The 23,311-nt window shown below is 38.2% G+C and overlaps 1 protein-coding gene across 1 annotated transcript in view; it reads left to right on the forward strand.

Moving 5' to 3' along the window:
* Positions 1–23,311, forward strand: part of LOC150080004 (TNF receptor-associated factor 3-like) — a 192,449-nt gene that overhangs the window by 57,594 nt on the left and 111,544 nt on the right. The window contains exons 3-4 of the mRNA XM_090383398.1: positions 5,785–5,889; positions 15,750–15,824. Of these exons, the coding sequence (XP_090239524.1) occupies positions 5,785–5,889; positions 15,750–15,824 (180 nt within the window). The remainder of the gene's footprint in view (positions 1–5,784; positions 5,890–15,749; positions 15,825–23,311) is intronic.

A 23,311-nucleotide genomic window follows, 5' to 3' on the forward strand; every position in this document is an offset into this window, starting at 1 on the left:
CATGGAAATCTGCTGTACAAATTGGAGAGGTATGGCATTAAAGGTAAGTTGCTACAATGGATAAAGGGATGGCTGAGTGGGAAATGACAGAGTGATAATCAATGGACACTGCTCTTTGTGGACAAATGTTATTAGTGGAGTTCCCCAGGGTTCGGTGTTGGGCCCATTGTTGTTTTGTGTATTTATCAATGATATTGATGAAGGTATATCAGGTTTAATGTCCAAGTTTGCAGATGATACAAAGTTGGCAGGGTTGTTAATGACAGTAAAGACAGTATGCTACTCCAACTGGATCTAGAAAAGTTGGGCAAATGGGCTGAGAAGTGGCAACTGAAGTTTAACATTGACAAATGCAAAGTACTGCATATGGGTAGCAATAACTGAAGAGAAATGTACCAACTGTGTGGTACTATTCTCAGGGAAGTGGAAACTGAAAAAGACCTGGGGGTAATTGTGCCATCAAATGTGAAGTTCACTGAGCAGTGCAGATGGACTGCCAGGGCAGGTCATGGAGTCTTGCCAACGATATATAGGAATTTTGCTAGCAGGAACCGGGAGGCGTTTATCCTGTTATACAAGGCAATGGTTAGGCCACACCTAGAGTAATGTGTACAGGTCTGGAGGCCTCATTTGAGGAAGGATGTAGAGTTGCTAGAAAGAGTACAAAGAAGGGCAATAAGATTGGTGAGGGGAACAAAGCAGTGCTCTTACCAAGAAAGGCTTAATTTCTGCAAATTGCAGCACCTGGAAAGTAGGCACTTGCGAGATGATCTGATTGAGGTGTATCTGATTGAGTTGAAGAACCTATGGAGGCACAGTTTCAAATTGACGAAAGAGACAGTTGTAGAATAGATGTGCGGAAATTTGCCTTTAGCCAGCATGTAGTTGATTGGTGGAACAGACTTCCATCTTTTGTTGTGAAAGTTGATGGCCTCAATAAATTTAAGGCTGAGCTGGACAGGTATTTGGAAGAATGGAGGGGTGAAATGGGAGGGGTTTTTTTGGCTGATGCTGCATAAGCTTGCTTTCTTGCATCGTATATCCTCTACTAATTCTAATGCTAATGTAAATACTGCTGCTGAAATAATCACAGGTTCGGTTAAATATTAAACTATTGTTTCTTGACAGTAATTACTCATACCTTTTGCATTTGGTAGTATTTTTTGTAGTAAAATTGGAAAACAAGTTCCGGTTTTAAAACAAAGGCAAGGGAGGGATAAACATACTAAGACTAACCATAGTGGGCTAGGCATGTCAATCACTGCTACTTGTAACAATCAATTGGAAGGGATACCAGACTATAAAGACTAACCGATTTCCTTTCAATTTTACTGTTAAAATGCCTTATTGAAATTGTTAAAAAGAAACAGAGATGCAATGGAACAGTCAACCCTTGATTTCGTTTTTTTAAAATATGAAAAAGTTGAAAGTAATGACTAAAATGTGCAAAAGTTTGTTCACTAATCTCTACTTAGTGATTGAAAGAACTTGGAGTGCGTTATGTTTCCCTTTTTCCTCCCAAATTTTCGACCGTTTGTTAATTTCAAAACACAAAGGTAATAATCAATACAACCACATGGAGAAGAATTTTTTGAGTATGGATTTTTTTTTGTGACAAAAGATGTGTGTTTATTGTGTTTATGTATATTTAACAACGTGACTATTGGTTTTTTAAATAATTTATTGTACAGTGCATCAACAAAAGATCGAAACAATGCAGTTGCATATTATTTTCATTATTATTCTTTGCGTGATTTTTCTTAGACTTAGTATTGCAATTATCACACAAAAAAAGAGATGAGAGAAATTGACATGTACTTATGAAGTTTGAATGCTGAAAAATGATTAGAGTTTTCTAACGCGATTCCGCTTATATCATGATGTGATTCTTTGGACTCTTGAGCATTGTGTTATAAGAAGTTTCACCTGTATGAAGGTGCAATGAAAGCAAAATTCTATATTTGAGAGGTATATGAACAGGAATGAAGGTGAGAGTTGTAGTTAAGAAGAACAGAAATGACAGCGCTTTGTAGAAATGGTTATGAGAAGCATAACATCATAAGGAATTTCTTTGAAAAAGTGAGGGAACTGATTAAAAAAAAGATTTTACGATGATTTGTTTTTTTTCTTCTTACCCCTCCTTAAATGACGGTGAGAAATATGAAAATCCAAAGAAACCTGGAATGAGGAGAAATCCTCTGGTTAGTGAATTAACACTATAATCTCACTTTGCCTGAAGCAAGTTTATTAATGTTCCTGTGTCTGATAGCTTCTGCTGAAAAGATATTCTCACAATGCAAAAATAGAATTTTCATAACTTATTAGCATTAGCATTAGTAGATGCATTTGATGCAAGAAAGCAAGCTTATGCAGCATCAGCCAAAAAAAAAAAAAAAAAAAACCACTTCCACTTCACCCCTCTGTTCATTCAAAATACCTGTCCAGCTGAGCCTTATACTTATTTAGGCTATCAACTTCCACGACAAGGGATGGAAGTCTGTTCCACCAACCACTCGCTGGCTAAAGGCAAATTTCCGCACGTCTATCCTACATCTGTCTTTCCTCAATTTGAATTTATGCCCTCTCAGGTGATTATTCTGAGCAAGAGGAAGAATCCCATCAGCATTGAGCATGCTCAAACCATTCAGTGTTTTATACACCTCTATCAGATCACCTCGCTGGTGCCTAGTCTCCAGACACTGTAATTTGCAAAACTTAAGCCTTTCTTCGTAAGAGCACCCCTTTGTTCCATTCACTAATCTTGTTGCCCTTCTCTGTACTCGTTCCAGCAGCTCTACATCCTTCTTGAAATGAGGCCTCCAGACCTGTATACAGTACTCTAGGTGTGGCCTGACCATTGCCTTATACAAGGGAATAATCACCTCCTTATCCCTGCTAGAAAAATTCCTATTTATCATTGACAATACACCATGAGCTACTCTTGCAGCCCATCTGCACTGCTCAGAGAACTTCATATCTGCCTGCACAACCACCCCCAGGTCCCTATCATTCTCTACCACTGTCAGTGTAGTACCACAGAGTTGATACGTTGCTCTGGTTTTGCTGTTTCCCATGTGTAGTACTTTACATTTGTCAATGTTAAACTTCATTTGCCACCTCTCAGCCCATCTGCTCAACCTTTCCAGATCCTGTTGCAGCAGCATAGTGTCCTTGACAACCCTGCCTACCTTTGTATCGTCTGCAAACTTTGACATTAAGCTTGATATACCATCATCAATATCATTTATGAATACAGAAAACAATAATGGACCCAACACTGAGCCCTGAGGGACTCCACTAATAACATTAGTCCACGACGAGCAGTGTCCATTGATTACCACTCTCTGTCTTCTCCCCCTCAGCCACCCCTTTATCCACAGCAGCAATTTGCCTCCAATGTCACACTGCTCCAATTTGTGCAGCAGTCTTCCATGTGCAACAGTATCAAAAGCCTTTCTAAGATCCAAATATATAATATCAAAGTTATTCCCTGCATCCAGTTCCTTTGTGACTGCATCATAATATCCAATTAAATTGGTCAGGCAAGACTTCCCCTTAACAAAACCATGCTGTGTCAGAGCTATAACTGAAGTCTTGTTTAAATGATCCTGCAGTGCTTCTTTAACTAGTGCCTCCATTATTTTCCTGGAACAGAAGTTAAGCTCACAGGTCTATAATTGCTTGTGTCAGCCTTTGATCCTCCTTTGTGAATTGGGGTCACATTTGCACATCTCCAGTCTGTGGGTACCTCCCCTGAGTCCAAGGAAGCTCTCATAATTATGGCTAAGGGTTTGCTTACTTCCTCTGGTGCCTCCTTTAATATAACTGGATAGATCCCATCCACCCCGGGTGCCTTTCTTGTGTTTATCTTCAACAATTTCTCCTCCACTTTACTCTCAGTTATTACAAGATTCTCTAGCTTACTGCTAGAGTTGAATACACCTCTGGCTTTCCCCTCGCGAAATAGCTCCTCATGTGTGAATGTCGATGCAAAATATTCATTTAGTTTGTTAGCTACCTGAGCTGGATCATCAACAGTTGACCCATCGATATCAAGTGGACCAATCTGATTCATCCCCTTCCTTCTAGAGTTTACATAAGTAAAGAACTCTTTGCCAAAGATTTCTCGTAATCTGCCTTTGCCTGCCTAAACTCCTTTTAAACTTGGTTACAGATCAACTTGTATCTATCATAGGCTTCTGTGTCACGTGTTAATTTGTATGTATCCCATGCATGTTTCTTCCCTGCCATATGCCTCATTAGTTCATCTGACATCCATTTAGGCCTAAACCTTGAACAATATTTCTCAGTTGGTATGTAAAGCCTAGTAGCTTCCAAGATAAGTTCTTTGAATGCTTCCCATTTTGCATTTGCTGTTGGTAACATCATCAGTTGGTCCCACTGTATAGAATTTAAATACTGTCTCAGTCCATCGTAGTTGCCTTTACGAAAGCAATACCCCTTCCCTTTACCCCTAATGGTAGTTACCTCTTTGAGTAAATCCCACTTCAGAACACTGGGATCACTACCACCTAGTGGTTCATTTATCTGCAGTTTCTTAATGCATGAAGAATCACCGCTGATAATCAAATCAAGAGTATTCCTCCCTCTAGTTGCCTCCCGAACATGCTGATGTAGAAAACAATCATCCAATAAATCCACAAAAGCCTTGCTAGTGTGTGAGTGACCAGCCCCCAAATGCCAGTCAATATCTGGGAAATTAAAATCTCCCATTATAAGACTCTCTGATTTACTGGCCCACTCTATTTCCCTGTACAGTTTCTTATTATACTTATCAGAGTCATTAGGCCTATAGCACACTCCTACTCTCAATTTTGATCTCCCAATGCTTATGTCACACTAAACTGACTCGACACTGCACTGTCCAGCGATGTCCACTGGCTTCACTTCCTTGGATTTTATGTATTTCTTAACTAATAGCATAACCCCTCCTCCCTTCCTATCCAGTCTATCCTTTCTGTAGACGTTGTACTCCCCAAATTCCAGTTCTGCATTCCTTATATCTGTGTGACACCAAGTCTCTGATATCCTAACAATATCATATCTGCCTTTGATGTTTTGAGCAATACCTCAAATTCATCAAATTTATTTACTAAACTCCTAGCATTGGTGTACACGCAAGTATACATGCACCTATTTCTATTCTTAGCTACCCTAACACAACCCATGTGTTTTCTTATCCATCTCTCTGCATGCAAAAATTGGATGCCTAAAATCTTGGAACATGGAACCCATCATTACTGCAAAGTTCTCTCCACCCTGAAATTCGCTGCCCAGATTTCTCTGGGCAAAGATATGTGACCCTGCATAACCTACAGTATTGCCAGTTTCAGCTCTTTTATATCAATGTAGCTATTTTCCTACCCTATCCTATTTCCTAGCTTTCTTGCATCATGTGCTCTTGCTAATGCTAATTCTATAGAAAATATTGTCATCTCCATACCCTTTTTTTCTTATCCCCTGTAAGAAAACAGTTGCCATTAGTATGAAGAAACTGGCAATTTCATCTTTTTAGTATTGCCATGCATATTATATATTCTCTGGGCAAGCTTCTCTCTTCTTTTACCACATAATGTAATAATGTACAAGGGTTGTCAATTGGTTTCTCTCTCTGGTATCTGATGGTTGTGATGTGGCTGATGATGTGTGTGTGTGTGGGGGATGGGGCGGTGAGAGAGAGATCCTGTGTGATTAACTATAGTACTTGCATGCCTAAAAATTTCTTTAAAAACAGCAATATTTAACCAATTTTTTGTTTTGCAGGTCTTAGAGACGCATCTAAACTATGATTCAGTGAAGTATCTGCGTGTGCGGTGTCTCTACCAGCAGACTGGATGTACAAAAATTGTAATATTAGATGGATTGTTGGTAAATAGAATGCTCCTTTCTATCTTTTTAATCATTTTAAGTGTTATTGCATAAGATTAAGTAATATGCTTGAAGAAAGCTCTTTGAAATAAAGGATTTAATATTAGAAGGGCTTTCTGTTTGAGTATATCATGCCTAAAGTCATCTGAATTCAAGCAGCATCCTATTGAGAAAATTCCACTGAAATCAACAGGAAGTTGTGGATTTATTGGATGATTGTTTTCTACATCAGCATGTTCGTGAGGCAACAAGAGGGAGCAATACTCTTGATCTGATTATCAGTAGTGATTCTTCATGCATTAAGAACCTGCAGATAAATGAACCACTAGGTGGCAGTGATCACAGTGTGTTGAAGTGGGATTTACTCAAGGAGGTAACTACCATCAGAGGTAAAGGGAAGGGTTTTTGTTTTCGTAAAGGCGACTATGATGGTCTGAGACAGTATTTAAATTCTATACAGTGGGACCAACTGATGATGTTACCAACAGCAAACTCAAAATGGGAAGCATTCAAGGAACTAATCTTGGTGGCTACCAGGCTTTACATACCAACTAAGAAATATTGTTCAAGGTTTAGGCCTAAATGGTTGTCAGATGGACTAATGAGACATGTGGCAGAGAAGAAAAATGCATGGGATACATACAAATTAATGGGTGACATGGAAGCCTATGATAGATATAAGTTGGTCTGTAACCAAGTCACAAAGGAGATTAGGCAGGCAAAGGCAGACTATGAAAAATCCTTGGCAAAGGATGCAAAGAAAAACAGAAAGGAGTTCTTTACATACTTGAACTCGAGAAGGAAAGGGATGAATCAGATTGGTCCACTGGATATTGATGGTTCAACAGTTGAGGATCCTGCTCAGGTGGCTAACAATCTAAACGAGTATTTTGCATCTACATTCATGCATGAGGAGTTATTCAGGAAGGAGAATGATGTAGGTAAAGTAAACATTGGCAGTGAGCTGGATGATTTTGTAATAACTGAGAGGAAAGTGGAGGAGAGATTGTTGAGGATAAACATAAAAAAGGCACCTGGGGTGGATGGGATCTATCCAGTTATATTAAAGGAGGCAGCAAATGAAGTATGCAAACCCCTAGCCATAATTATGAGAGCTTCTTTGGACTCAGGGGAGGTACCCATAGACTGGAGATGTGCAAATGTAACCCCAATTCACAAAGGAGGATCAAAGGCTGACACAAGTAATTATAGACCTGTTAGTTTAACTTCTGTTCCAGGTAAATTAATGGAGGCACTGGTTAAAGAAGCACTGCAGGATCATCTAGACAAGAATTCAGTTATAGCTCAGACGCAGCATGGTTTTGTTAAGGGCAGGTCTTGCCTGACCAATTTGATTGGATACTATGATGTAGTCACAAAAGAACTGGATGCAGGGAATAACTTTGATATTACATATTTGGATCTTAGAAAGGCTTTTGATACTGTTGCACATGGAAGACTGCTGCACAAATTGGAGCAGTGTGGCATTGGAGGCAAATTGCTGCTATGGATAAGGGGATGGTTGAGTGGCAGAAGACAGAGAGTGGTAATCAATGGACACTGCTCAACGTGGACTAATGTTATTAGTGGAGTTCCTCAAGGTTCAGTGTTGGGTCCATTGTTGTTTTCGGTGTTTATGAATGATATTGATGATGGGATATCAAGTTTAATGTCTAAGTTTGCAGATGATACAAAGGTTGGCAGGGTCGTTAAGGACACTACTGACGCTATGCTGCTGCAACAGGATCTGGAAAGGTTGAACAGATGGGCTGAGAGGTGGCAAATGAAGTTTAACATTGACAAATGTAAAGTACTACATATGGGTAACAGTAACCCCAGAGCAATGTATCAACTCTGCGGTACTACACTGACAGTGGTGGAGAATGAAAAGGACCTGGGGGTAATTGTGCAGGCAGATATGAAGTTCTCTGAGCAGTGCAGACGAGCTGCAAGAGTAGCTCATGGTGTCTTGTCAATGATATACAGGAATTTTTCTAGCAGGGATAAGGAGGTGATTATTCCCTTGTATAAGGCAATGGTTAGGCCACATCTTGAGTACTGTATACAGGTCTGGAGGCCTCATTTCAAGAAGGATGTAGAGCTGCTGGAACGGGTACAGAGAAGGGCAACAAGATTAGTAAATGGAACAAAGGGTTGCTCTTACGAAGAAAGGCTTAAGTTTTGCAAATTACAGAGTCTGGAGACTAGGCACCGGCGAGGTGATCTGATAGAGGTGTATAAGGCTTTGAATGGTTTGAGCATGCTCAATGCCAATGGGATTCTTCATCTTTCTCAGAATAATCACCTCAGAGGGCATAAATTCAAATCGAGGAAGGACAGATGTCGGATAGATGTGCGGAAATTTGCCTTTGGCCAGCGGGTGGTTGGTTGGTGGAACCGACTTCCATCACTTGTTGTTGAAGTTGATAGCCTAAACAAATTTAAAGCTCAACTGGACAGGTATTTCGAACGAACGGAGGGGTGACATGGGAGAGGGTTTTTTTTTTTTTTTTTTGGCTGATGCTGAATAAGCTTGCTTTCTTGCATCATATGCCTCTACTAATGCTAATGCTAATGCTAAGTGTGAAAATAATTGGCACAAGCTGAGGTATATATTTATTTTGATATTGTTTTCAGACCACCTTTAGAAGCCCATATATGAATATTTCTCATACATTTTTGTAGTCAGATAAAAATAAATGAAGATTATTGTTTTAAAACATGTGTTATAATTTAAAAGTAAGCAGGTTTTTACCCTCATTTATAATGTGAAATGATATTTTATTATTATTATTATTATTATTACTAGCCATATAGTACAAGGAAGCCTGGGGCTTATGGTGCACCAGCCAAAGAAAATTCCCGAATTACCCCCTGAGAGAGAGAGAGAGAGAGAGAGAGAGAGAGAGAGAGAGAGAGAGAGAGAGAGAGAGAGAGAGAGAGAGAGAGAGAGAGAGAGAGAGAGAGAGAGAGAGTAGAAGGGAATCACCAAGAAAGAGAAGAGAAGAATGATGATATCCAGCTCAAGACCCTGGGTCTGCCAAGCCCATACTCACCAGATGTGAGCCCCTGGGGTTAAATGATGTGATATGATATGAATTTTCACAACATTTTCATTAGAAAATGTGTTTGGCCATCCTTCTTTGCTTGTGACTGGGGCAGTAGTTGTGACAGCTTGCCATGACCAATGAGTGACCGGGGATCAATCCATATGGTTGTTTATTTAGTCTTTATTTTTTTTGCCGTTAGTATTTATTTATTTTTTTGTAGATTGTGCAAAAGCACAACTGAAGGATTCAGTATGCTTCTATTGAGAGTTATTGCTTTCCATTGGTTTAAAGAATTAGCATTAGTAGAGGCATACAATGCAAGAAAGCAGGTTTATGCAGCATCAGCCAAAAAACAAAACAAAAAAAAAAAAAACACCCTCCCATTTCACCCCTCCATTCATTCCAAATGCCTGTCCACCTTACCCTTAAATTTATTTAGGCTATCAACTTCCACAACAAAAAAAAAGGAAGTCTGTTCCACCAATCAACCACCCACTGACTAAAGGCAAACTTCTGCACATCAATTTTACAACTTTCTTTCCTCAATTTGAATCTATGCCCCCTCACATTCTTAATCTTAGCAAGAGGAAGAATCCCATCAGCATTCAGCTTGCTCAACCCATTCAAAGCCTTATACACCTCAATCAGATCACCTCGCAGATGCCTACTCTCCAGGTGCTGCAATTTGCAGAACTTAAGCCTTTCTTGGTAAGAGCACCCCTTTGTTCCCCTCACCAATCTTGTTGCCGTTCTTTGTACTCGTCCTAGCAACTAAAATGAGGCCTCCAGATCTGTACACAGTACTCTAGGTGTGGCATGACCATTGCCTTGTATAACGGGATAATCACCTCCCTGTCCCTGCTAGCAAAATTCCTATATATCATTGACAAGACTCCATGATCTGCATTGGCAGCCCATCTGCACTGCTCAGCAAACTTCATATTTCACTTCACAATTATCCCCAGGTCTTTTTCACTTTCCACTTTCCTGAGTGTAGTACCACACAGTTGGTATGTTTCTCTTTGGTTATTGCTACCCATATGCAGTACTTTGCATTTGTCATTGTTAAACTTCAGTTGTCACTTCTCAGCCCATTAGCCCAACTTATCTAGATCCAGTTGGAGTAGCATATTGTCTTTACTGTCGTTTACAACCCTGCCAACCTTTGTATCATCTGCAAACTTGGACATTAAACCTGATATACCTTCATCGATATCATTGATGAATACACAAAACAAAAATGAGCCCAGCACCGAACCCTGGGGAACTCCACTAATAACATTTGTCCATGAAGAGCAGTGTCCATTGATTACCGCTCTCTGTCATCTCCCACTGAACCATCCCTTTACCCATTATAACAACTTACCCTTAATGCCATACCTCTTCACTTTGTACAGCAGTCTTCCATGTGCAACAGCATGAAAAGTTTTCCCGAAATCCAAGTACAGTCAGTCCTTGTATAACACGTGTTTACACTACATGAATTTGATCATACATGATTTATAAATAGGGGAACGATATCATGTATAACACGAACCGAATTCGCTTATGCACGATTCACCTTTGTGTTTACAAGAAATGGCAGTCGAATGCAGAATCACCCCAATCGAACACAACATGATAGGAATGAAGAGAAGATTCTGAAAATGTATTTATGTTTTTTTTTTATATCAATGAAGGAGAAACACATTTCACCATAATAACGTAAAAACCCACACAATTCCAGCTATCGGTATTATCGCAAATGCAATTAGATTGAGTTTACTACTAGTTTATAACAGATTCCACCAGCAGAAATGCAATTGGAAATTGTTTTTATTGTTTTATGGTAGTATCCCCCAGAAATGTGCTTTAGTAAAATGTGAGGTGTTAATAGTGTAACTCTGCCTTTACGGTGTTGTTTATTCAGTTGCTACACGCACGCAGCTTTGTTTATGTGTATCAAGCGTGCCTCCTCGTTTTGTAATTGTGCTTTATTCCCTAAAAATAAGTAAAATTCTTAAAAGGCGTAAAAAGGAAGCGTCCTGGTGATGACACTGCAGATTCAGAGAGAAAAAGAAAAGCAATATCGATAAACAGGGGCAGACTGGGTCAAAAATTCTTACCCGGGAAAATTTGTAGTGGCCTCATACTAGCGTTTATGGCCAAAATCACACCGGCCTCCAACCCCCCCGTGGTTTCCCTGGTTATGGCCAGTCCGCCTCTGTTGATAGAGAAAAAAATATGAAATTGTGAAACACTTTGAGCAAAATGAAAGAACATGTGATGTTGCACGTGATCCAGGCCTAAATGAGGCAATGCCAAGAATTACAAAGAATGCAGAGAAAATAAAAATTCATAGCAGGAACAACTCAAAGTGTAATTAAAATTCATTAGATCAAGACACAAACAATTGGAAGAGATGGAACGGCTGTCATCTATTTCGATAAAAATCAAACAAAAAAACAAGTTTGCTTACGATAGAAGCAAAAGCATTAGCAATATTTTATTACGTAATAGACATAATAAAATACATAAGTATTTTATTACGATAATTTATTGTGTTTGGTAATGTTTTGGTTACAAATGTGTGTTCAATCTTGGGTGGATGGCACCTAACCCTATTTTTCCCATAGGGCCTATTGTTTATTGCATGATTTTGCATTACACAAGGGTTTCTAGGAACACAACTATCGTGCTATACGAGGACTGACTGTATATGATACCAAAATTATTTTTGACATCAGTTCCTTTGTGATCACATCATAGTATACAATCAAATTTGTCAGACAAGACCTCCCTTTAACAAACCCATGCTCTGTCTTAACTATGCAGTCTTGTCTAGATGATCCTGCAATGCTTCTTTAACCAGTGACCCTGGAACACAAGTTAAACTGACAGGTCTATAGTTGTTGTCACCTTTTGAACCCCCTTTGTGAATTGGTGGTACATTTGCACATCTCCAGTCCAAGGAGACCTCCCCTGAGTCCAAGGAAGCACTCATAATTATGACTAAGGATTTGCTGACTCTTTTAATATAACTGGATAGATCCCGTCAACCCAAGATGCGTTCCTTGTGTTTAACTTTGGCGCCTCCATAGCCAGATGGCAGGAGCAGCAGTGCGTAGCACGCGCTTCTTGATTAGACCGTAGTTCGAGCCCGTGACCGCCAAATACGGAGGATGTGGAAAGGTCAGGGATTGACCACTGCATATCCCCATAGCAATATGGTCTTAGTTGCTAATACTCCTTAAAACCAAATAGCAACATGATTAACTTCAACAATGTCCCTTACACTTTGCTCTCAGTTATTACAAAATCGCTGAGCTCCCTGTTGGAGTTGGATAAACATATGACATTCCCCTCATTGAATAACTCCTCATGTGTGAATGTAGATGCAAAATACGCATTCAGTTTATCAGCTACCTGAGCATTATCATCAATACTCAACCCATCTGTGTTAAGTGGTCCAATCTCATTTATCCCTTTCCTTCTAGAGTTCACGTAAGTAAAGAACTCTTTGCTGTTTTTCTTTGCATCCTTTGCCAAAGATTTCTCGTAATCTGCCTTTGCCTGCCTAACCTCCTTTGTGACTTGATTACAGACAAGCTTATATCTGTCCTAGATTTCTGTGTCGCCTGATAATTTATATGCATATCCATTACATTTATCTTCTCTGCAAAGAGCCTCATTAATTCATCTACCTCCATTTAGGCCTGAACCTTGAACAGTATTTCTTAGTTGGAATGAAAAGCCTCAACTGATGGTTCAACAGTTGAGGATCCTGCTCAGGTGGCTAACAAACTAAATGAGTATTTTGCATCTTCATTCACACATGTGAATGTAGATGCAAAACTAGATGCTCACTTCCAGAGTAAACTCTGGCAGTGAGCTAGATGATTTTGTAATAACTGAGAAGAAAATGGAGGAGAAATTGTTGAGGATAAACATAAAAAAGGCACTCCGGGTGGATGGGATCGATCCAGTTATATTAAAGGAGGCAACAAAGGAAGTAAGTAAACCCTTAGCCATAATTATGAGAGCTTCTTTGGACTCAGGAGAGGTACCCATAGACTGGAAATGTGCAAATGTGACCCCAATTCACAAAGGAGGACCAAAGGCTGACACAAGTAATTTAGACATGGTTTTCTGAGCATGGTTTTCCCTTAACAAAACCATGCTCAGACACAGCATGGTTTTGTTAAGGGAAAGTCTTGCCTGACCAGTTTGATTGGATACTATGATGCAGTCACAAAAGAACTGGATGCAGGGAATAACTTTGATATTATATATTTGGATCTTAGAAAGGCTTTTGATACTGTTGCACATGGAAGACTGCTGCACAAATCGGAGCAGTGTGGCATTGGAGGCAAATTGCTGCTATGGATAAAGGGGTGGTTGAGGGGGAGAAGACAGAGTGGACACTGCTCATCAATGGACACTGCTCATCGTGGACTAATGTTATTAGTGGAGTCCCTCAGGGTTCAGTGTTGGGTCCATTATTGTTTTCTGTATTTATAAATGATATTGATGATGGTATATCAAGCTTAATGTCCAAATTTGCAGATGATACAAAGGTTGGCAGGGTTGTTAAGGACACTACTGACGCTATGCTGCTGAAACAGAATCTGGAAAGGTTGAGCAGACGGGCTAAGAGGTGGCAAATGAAGTTTAACATTGACAAATGTAAAGTACTACATATGGGAAACCTCAACTCCAGAGCAACGTATCAACTCTGTGGTACTACACTGACAGTGGTAGAGTATGAAAAGGACTGGGGGTAATTGTGCAGGCAGATATGAAGTTCTCTGAGCAGTGCAGATGGGGTGCAAGTGTAGCTCATGGTGTCATGTCAATAATATACAGGAATTTTTCTAGCAGGGATAAGAAGGTGATTATTCCCTTGTATAAGGCAATGGTATACAATACCACACCTTGAGTACTGTATACAGGTCTGGAGGTCTCATTTCAAGAATAATGTAGAGCTGGAACGAGTACAGAGAAGGGCAACAAGATTAGTGAATGGAACAAAGGGTTGCTCTTCGAAGAAAGGCTTAAGTTTTGCAAATTACAGTGTCTGGAGACTAGGCACCCACGAGGGGATCTGAGAGAGGTGTATAAAGCCTTGAATGGTTTGAGCATGCTCAATGCTGATGGGATTCTTCCTCTTGCTCAGAATAATTAACTGAGAGGACATAAATTCAAATTGAGGAAAGACAGATGTAGGATAGATGTGCGGAAATTTGCCTTTAGCCAGAGGGTAGTTGGTTGGTGGAACAGACTTCCATCCCTTGTTGTGGAAGTTGATAGGCTAAATAAATTTAAGGCTCAGGCAGACAGATATTTCGAACAAATGGAAGGGTGAAGTGGAAGTTTTTTTTTTTTTTGGCTGATGCTGCATAAGCTTGCTTTCTTGTATCATATGCCTCTACTAATGCTAATGCTAATGACCAGAACAGGAGCTGTCGGTAACCGAACATATTTAAGTAAATATCTTCAAAAAGTTTTGTTACACAGATTGAGATAATTGGAATTTTTTTTCAGAGTCATTGTTATTGAACTTTATAGTTATTTCTCTCTGGGACTATCCATCATGTCCACACAACAGGATAATTTCTGTGTTCCTGTAAGCCTAACAACATGATTGTTATGTATGGGAAAGAAACATGCAACAAAAAAAAATTAATTAAAAAATTTTTTTTAAATAAAATCAGTTTACATTAATTCCAATTTTACAGACACCTGTATGCACTGCATGCAATGATTTGATCAGACTGAATTTCCTGGCTGTGAATTCTGATAAAGAGCATTCATTAGTCAGTTCTCTTAGAAGGGTTTTTCTTTTCAGAAGTGGCCAGGCAGGCATCTACCAGCTAGCTCAGTTGACGTTCATTTTTTTTTATTTTTTATTTTTGCTGCCCTTGCACTGATTTTATGTACATTATAAAATGTGTTTTGTTTCAATTATTGAATGATATGTTAATTTTAAAATTTACATGTACGAATCTTATAAAAAATACATTATTCAAAAGCACCAGAATTATAATATTGTTTGAACTGGCTATTCAAATTGAGGTCTTGTTGCATATGAAGAATTATTATGATATTTTGATTTTCTTCAAAGATTTGTGGTATGGTTTGACAGTAGTGAAATCTGAGCACATAATCTATAGGGTTCATATGAAACAAATTGGAGTTTATGTGAAGAAATAACTTGAGACCTTGGTGCAAGATGAATCTGAGACTTCTTCTTTAGATTGATCCATCATACCCATCTTCTATATGTGTACAGCACAATTTACACTTCACAGTTTACTGCACTTGTATGTGCATCAGTTGCACATATCATATATCTCAATGCTAGTGGGATTCTTCCACTTGCTCAGACTATGCACACTGGGGGAGGACATTCATTAAAATTGAGGAAGAATGGTTGTGGAATAGATGTGTGGAAGTTTGATTGCCGGAACAAATCTTCATCTGACGTTGTGGAAATGAGTAGCTTGAATAAATTCAAGAAAGGACTAGACAAACTGTTGAAAGGGGGATGGATAGGTGAAATGGAAAGATTTTTTTTTTTGATGATTTTGGAGTTTTTTTTTGGAGTTTATGTGATTTTGATGATTTTTGTACAAGCTTTCTTTCTGTACAAGCTTTCTTGAGGCAAAAGATGCTTTCTTGCATGTTTTGCCTCAACTAATACTAATATTTCTGTGTAGTCTAAACTTCTCTCCAGTGTTCACTGTTACTACTTTTTCATTTGAACAACTATTATATAACAGAAATTATAATATTTAGTATAAACGCTTCACTTTTTGTTCTTTTTCCTAGATTCATATGGGCACATGCCCATGCAGAATTATTACATGTTATTATTGTGGTACTGGTGGAATTCTACAAATGAAGGTAAGAACAATTTTCATTGAACATGTCTTTCTTCATTTTTATAAATGTAGACAAATTTGCTATTATTTTAACTAGAATTTTACTGATTATTCCTTTGTAATAATCATTACAAATAATGATTATTCAGAATATACAAGATCATCATTTTTTTTTTGTAAAAATTTCTGTCAGTTAGAGTACTGCTGTTTATATTAACATGGTAGGGAAAGTAGTAGGGACAAGAATATCTCAGAAATGTGATCCTGATAGTATCATAGGCTGACAGTAAAGGAAGTGGGTGATAATGGGGTGCTATGGTAGTTGATGACAAGTGAGATTCATTTTTGAAATTAGGGTTTTAATTTCAGAAAAAGAGACTATGAGAGTTTAAGGTGCTACTATCTGTCCTCTAGGATATGTGACTGCACCTATGGGAAGACAGCATCGTAGGCAAAATTCATGTGGATTGTGGAATAACTTGAAATTTGCAAATGAAAGTCACAAATTCATACATATATATACACTATTAAAAACAGCATGAAGAGGATGCAAAGTTGGTTGAATAAGGAAATAGTTTAATAGAACAAAACAAAGATAGCAAAATAGCATGGGATAGTTATAAAGAAATGAAAAACATTGAATCAATATAATAGTTATAAGTTGGTCTGTAATAGTACAGTGACTATTACAGATCAACTGCATGACAATGACTAATTACAAGAAATTGCTAACTAAATGACACAGAAAGGGGATCTAGAAGTTTTACACATTTGTGAATACAAAGGAAAGAGAAATTTTTTTTTTTGTTCACTATTATAATGGTTGCAAGAAAATTATTAATAATCCAGCTAGAGCTGATGAATTGACTAGATACTTTTCAACAGTCTTTACAGATGAAAGTACCTTCATGGTGAGGAGGAACTGTGCTAGTAACCTTTAACACTGTAAAATCCATGATATGGAAATCATGGGGGATTGTTTATTAACATTTTTTTTTAGCATGAAGAGCCCTGGGGTAGATTGCATATACCCAATTATTTTAAAGGAGTGCATTAATTATGAGCACTTCGTTAGACTTCAGAGGGGGGGGGGAAGACAATCCAAGGGAATGCCCTTGGATTGGTAAAGTGCCAGTGTATTGCCATTCCATAAAGGTGATTCAAAGAGTAAAGTGGACAAGTACAGACTGGTCAGATTGAAAAATCTTGTTTAACTGTCCCATTTAATCTGTGTTATGATATTATCACTCATGAGTTAGACATAGGAAATAACTTAGGCATTGTTTATTTGGATTCTAGCAAAAAATATGACCTTGAAAGATTGTTACAAATTTTGAAATCACAGGTAAGATCCTTATATGGATTACAGGATAGCTGCACAACAGAAGGCAAAGGTTATAATTAATGGTTAATCTGTATGTAGCTAGAGCTTTTGCCACTCGCGGCAGTCCCTGAGTTTTCTGCCCCTCTCAATACACACCAAAAATACTACAAAAAGTCAAAAAGTCTGCACCAGCCAAAAAAAAATTGAGAAATAATAATGGCAAATTAACTTATTCATATCAAAGGGTTGAATTAAAAATGATATCAAAAGAAAGGGATTTGGGGGCTCAAAATAGGGAAATAAATTAAAACATTTATGTTTATTTTTGAAGTAAAACTTTAATTCCAACATTCTAAAATTTAAAAATAAATAAAAATAAAATTGTCTCACATGAAAAGTGTCATCCCCAAAAAAGTGCCACTCAGGGCAGACTGCCCCCTCCACCCCCATTAGCTATGCCACTGTGGTTAATCTTAAGAGAAACCAGGGTTAAATGTTAAAGCCCTCAGAGATTGGTACTTAGACTATCTATATTTCAGATTTTCTTAAATGATATTGACAAAGGGATACAACAAATTATGTTAATTTATTATTATTATTATTATTATTATTAGCCATATGGTACAAGGAAGCCTGAGGCTTATGCTGCACGAGCAAAAAAAAAAAAAATTCCTGAGTTACCCAAGAGAGAGAAAGAGAGAGAGAGAGAGAGAGAGAGAGAGAGATTTGCAGATGATGATAAAATTGTAAGAGTGATTAATAATGAGCATCAGGCAGCAGCCTATCTAAATTGTCCTTCAGGATGACTTCGATAGGCTTCAGGGATCGTCAGCTAAGTGGCAATTATGTTTTACTGCCATAATGCAAGGTTTTACACTTGAGAAATAATAATGGCAAATTAACTTATTCATATCAAAGGGTTGAATTAAAAATGATATCAAAAGAAAGGGATTTGGGGGCTCAACGAAATTCTCTGTGCAGTGCAAATATGCAGCAAGGAAGGAAAGTTCATGATGGCATATCACTGATTTATCAAACGATTGCTTCTAGATATCATCAGGGATAAGGATGTGATTATCCTATTTTATAAGACAGAGGTTAGGCCACATCTTGCGTACAGGTCAGAATGCCTAATTTCAGGAAGGATTTGGGTGTTTCAGAAGAGGTTCTGAGAAGGGCAATGATGTTATTATTATTATTATTATTATTATTATTAGCATATGGTGCAAGGAAGGCTAAGGCTTATGCTGCACCAGCCAAAAAAAAAAAAAAAAAAAAAAATTCTGAATTACCCAGAGAGAGAGAACAAGAATCAGAAGGGAATCACCAAGAAAAAGAAGAATGATGATATCCAGCTCAGGATCCTGGGTGTGCCAAGCCCATACTCACCAGATGTGAGCCCCTGGGGTTGTTGGTGAAGGACAAAAAGGGGGAGTCTTACCAAGGAAGGCTTCAGTTCTGCAAGTTATTATTATTATTATTATTATTATTACTAGCCATATAGTGCAAGGAAGCCTGAGGCATATGCTGCACCAGCTAAAAAAAAAAAATTTCTGAGTTACCCTGAGAGAGAGAGAGTGTGTGTGTCAGAAGTAGAAGGGAATCACCAAGAAAGAGAAGAATGATGATATCCATTAACTCTAACAGGGAGCTAAATAATTTTGTAATAACACAGAGCAAAGTGGAGGAGAAATTGTTGAAGTTAAACATAAAAAAGGCACCTGGAGCAGATGGAATCTATCCAGTTATATTAAAGGAAGCAGCAAAAGAAGTAAGCGAATCCTCAGTCATAATTATGAGAGCATCCTCAGATTCAGGGGAAGTTCCCATGGAGTGGAGATGTGGAAATGTATCCCCAATTCACAAGGGGGACTCTAAGGGTGACACAAATAATTATAGACCTGTTAGTTTAACTTCTGTTCCGGGGAAAAATAATGGAGTTACTTGTTAAATAAGTGATGCAGGATCACCTAGACAAGACTGCAGTAATAGTTCAGACACAGCATGTGTTTGTTAATGGGAGGTCTTCTCTGACCATTTTGATTGGATACTACGATGTGGTGACAAAGGAACTGGATGCAAAAAAATAATTTTGATATCATATACTTGGATTTCACAAAAGCTTTTGATTGTTGCACATGGAAGACTGCTTTACAAATTGGAGCAGTATGGCATTAAGAGCAAGTTGCTGCAAAGGATAAAGGAATGGTTGAGTGATAGATGGCAATGAGTGGTAATAAATGGACACTGCTCTACATGGACTAATGTTATTAGTGGAGTCCCCCAGGGTTTTGTGCTGGGGCCATTGTTGTTTTGTGTATTTATCAATGATATTGATGAAGGTATATCTGGCTTAATGTCCAAGTTTGAAGATGATACAAAGGTTGGCAGGGTTGTTAATGACAGTAAAGACACTATGCTACTGCAACAGGATCTAGAAAAGTTAGGCAGATGGGCTGAGACATGGCAACTGAAGTTAAACTTTGACAAATGCAAAGTACTGCATATGGGTAGCAGTAATCCAACAGAAATGTACCAACTGTGTGGTACTACACTCAGGGAGGTGGAGAATGAAAAAGACCTGGGGGTAATTGTGCAGTCAGATATGAAATTCTTTGAGCAGTGCAGGCAGGCTTCCAGAGCAAGTTGTGGAGTTTTGTCAATGATATATAGGAATTTTGCTAGCAGAGACAGGGAGCTAACTATCCCTTTGTATATGACAATGGTCAGGCCACACCTTGAGTACTGCATACAGATCTGGAGGCCTTGGATTTCACAAAAGCTTTTGATTGTTGCACATGGAAGACTGCTTTACAAATTGGAGCAGTATGGCATTAAGAGCAAGTTGCCTCATTTTAGGAAGGATGTAGATTTACTTGAGCGTGTACAGAGAAGGGCAACAAGATTGGTGAGAGAAACAAAGGGGTTCTCTTGACAAGAGAGGCTTAAGTTTTGCAAGTTGCGTTGATGTGGAAGTTGATAGCTTAAATAAATTTCAGGCTGAACAAGACAAACATTTGGAGTGACTGGATGGGTGAAATGGGAAAGTTTTTTTTGTTTTTTTGTTTTTGTTTTTCTGCTGTTGCTGTATAAGCAATTATATAAGCAATACAAGAAAGCAATTCTTGTATCATACGCCTCAACTAATGCTAATGCTAATTAACTACCCGCTGGCTAAAGACAAATTTCCGCACATCTATTCTACAACTGTCTTTCCTCAATTTGAATTTATGCCTCCTCAGGTTTGTAATCTGATTAAGCAGAAGAATCCTATCAGAATTAATCGTGCTCAACCCATTGAAGTCCGTAAACACCTCAATCAGATCACTTCGCAGGTGCCTAGTCTCCAGCAGCTGCAATTTGCAGAACTTAAGCCTTTCTTGGTAAGGAGACTCCTTTGTTCCCATCACCAATCTTGTTGCCCTGCTTTGTACATGCTGAAGCAACTCTACATCCTTCCTAAAATGAGGCCTCCAGACCTGTATGCAGTACTCAAGGTGTGGCCTGACCATTGCTTTATACAAAGGGATAATCACCTCCTTTTCTCTACTAGCAAAATTCCTGTATATCATTGACAATATCCCGTGATGTGATCTGGCAGACTGTCTGCATTGCTCAGAAAACTTCATATCTGACTGCACTGATAGATAGATCCTGTTGCAGTAGTACACTGCTATTACTGTCATTAACAACCCTGCCAACCTTTGTATCATCTACAATCTTCTACATTATGCTTGATATACCTTCATCAATATCATTGATAAATATACAAAACAACAGTGGGCCCAACACCAAACCCTGGGGGACTGCACTAATAACATTAGCCCACAAAGAGCAGTGTCCATTTATTACCACTCTTTGTCTTCTCCCAATCAATCACCCTTTTATCCACCATTTTAGCAACTTATCCTTAATACCATACTGCTTCAATTTATACAGTACTCATCTATTTGGAACAGAGTCAAAAGCTTTCCTGAAATTCAAGTATATGATATCAAAATTATTTTTTGCATCCAGTTCCTTTGTAACCACATTATACAATCCAATCAAATTTGTCAAACAAGACTTTCCCTTAATAAACCCCATTTCTGAATTATTACTGCAGTCTTGTCTAGATAATTCTGCAATGCATCTTTAACTAGTGTTTGTATTAATTTCCCTGGAATGTAAGTTAAACTAACTAGTCTGTAATTATTCGTGTCACCCTTAGATCCCCTTTATGAAATGTGGATACATTTGCACATCTCCAGTCTGAGGGGACTTCTCCTGAGTGCAAGGATGCTCTCATAATCATGGCAAAGGGTTTGCTTACTCCCTTTGCTGCCCCCTTTAATAAATACTGGATAGATCATATCCACCCCAGGTTCCTTCCTTATGTTTAACTTAAACAATTTCCCTTCCACTTTGCTCTCAGTTGTTAGAAAATCATTATGTGCCCTGTTACGGTTTGAAAAACCTCCATTAATAACTCCTCATGTGTAAATGTAGAGGCAAAATACTCATTCACATTATCAGCTGTCTGAACAGGATCATCAACAGTGTCTGGAGACTTAGCAACTGCAAGGTGATCTAATTGAGGTGTTTAAGTCCTTGAATGGTTTGAGCAAGCTCAATGCTGATGAGAATCTTCCTCTTGCTCAGATTGCACACAAGAGAGAGAGAGAGAGAGAGAGCATAAATTCAAGTTGAGGAAGGATGGTTGCAGAATAGACGAGTAATTGATTTCTTGAGAAACTTTGATATGTATTTGTTGTGAATGTCAGTAGCTTAAATAATTCAAGGAAGATCTAGACAAATTATTGGAGAAAATGGATAAGTGAAATGGAAAGTGTCTTGTGGTTTTTTTGTTTTTTTTTTTTTTGGCTGATGCTTTATAAGCTTACTTTCTTGCATCATATGTCACTACTAATGCTAATCTATTGTATAGGGCAATTGTGAGACCACATTGAAAATAACTGTGTCCAAGTATGGTGGTCATACCTTAAAAAAAAAAAAAAAAAAAAGTCCAAAAAATTTTAGAAGGCGTTCTTGGCAATGTTCAAAGATGGCATTGCACATGATGAAAACAGCAAAAGGATGCTCATGTTAGGAGAGATTTTAATATGTAAGCCACATAGTTTGATGACTAAGTAGCTTAGAGTGGATGTAATTGAGGTTTAATAATGCTTTTGGCATGAGTGAGGATAAATGAATGAAGGATGGAATTTTCACAGTATTAAGCAGCACATGAACTAAAGAGCTTAAATTAATATAAATGTGTTTAAAAATTAAAATAAGTACACTGTATAATAATAAATGCAGTCTAGATTGCAAAAAGTGTTTTTGTAGTGAGTTTCTGAAGCTTCCTAAGACAGATACTTGGGAAATTCAAAAGCCTGTTGAATTAGTACCCATGGGAATATTGAAACACATAATATAGATTTTTTTTTTTTTTTTATCACTTTGGTGAAGCAAAAAGTCTCTGGCTTTTCTTCACTGTATGGCTAATATAAATGCTAATTACATAGCAAAAATTAATCTTAATTAATTAAGATCATAATTCTGATAAAAAAAAAAAAAAAAAAAAGGTAAAGTGCAGCCATTATCAACCCACTGCAGGATGGAAGCCTCCTCAACAATTCATGCTGAGGGAAATGGACCTTAGTCTGCCACGCTGGTCCAGTGCAGGTTGGCAGATCGACCGTATTCAGCAGTCGGGGGCTTGAACCCCAGTCTACTCAAAGAGCGTGTGCTACTGCACTCCCGCTCCTGACCACTCGGCTACAGAATTCTGATAATACTTATGTAAATGTATATTGCATCATCTCTCCTTTCATTCAGGCCAAAAGATGTATGTAGACCCAAAATTTTGGCCCCAAAGTATTCCCCATATTTTTAGTTAAAGTTTATCAAAAAAATTGCTATATTTTTGTGATAAAGTTTAACTAAAATTGTTTCAAAATTATAAAAGCACTCAGTTAGTCTTTATAACATGGTATCCCTTCCGACCGATCATTGCAAGTAGCAATGATTGATGGGCCAGGCCACTCCTGCTCATTGCTTTGAATGCAGTGATAGGAAGTGCTGACCTTTTTCAGTATACAGTACCCATTTTAGTTAGTGTGCTTATTTCTCCCCTTTGCGGCTGTTTTATAATCGGAAAATGAGTTCCTGATTTGAAACAGTGGCAAGGGGAAATAAACATC

Source organism: Mastigoproctus giganteus, chromosome 10 (genome assembly GCF_048544385.1).
Source record: "Mastigoproctus giganteus isolate SK-2022 chromosome 10, ASM4854438v1, whole genome shotgun sequence".
Classification (NCBI taxonomy): Eukaryota; Metazoa; Arthropoda; class Arachnida; order Uropygi; family Thelyphonidae; genus Mastigoproctus; species Mastigoproctus giganteus.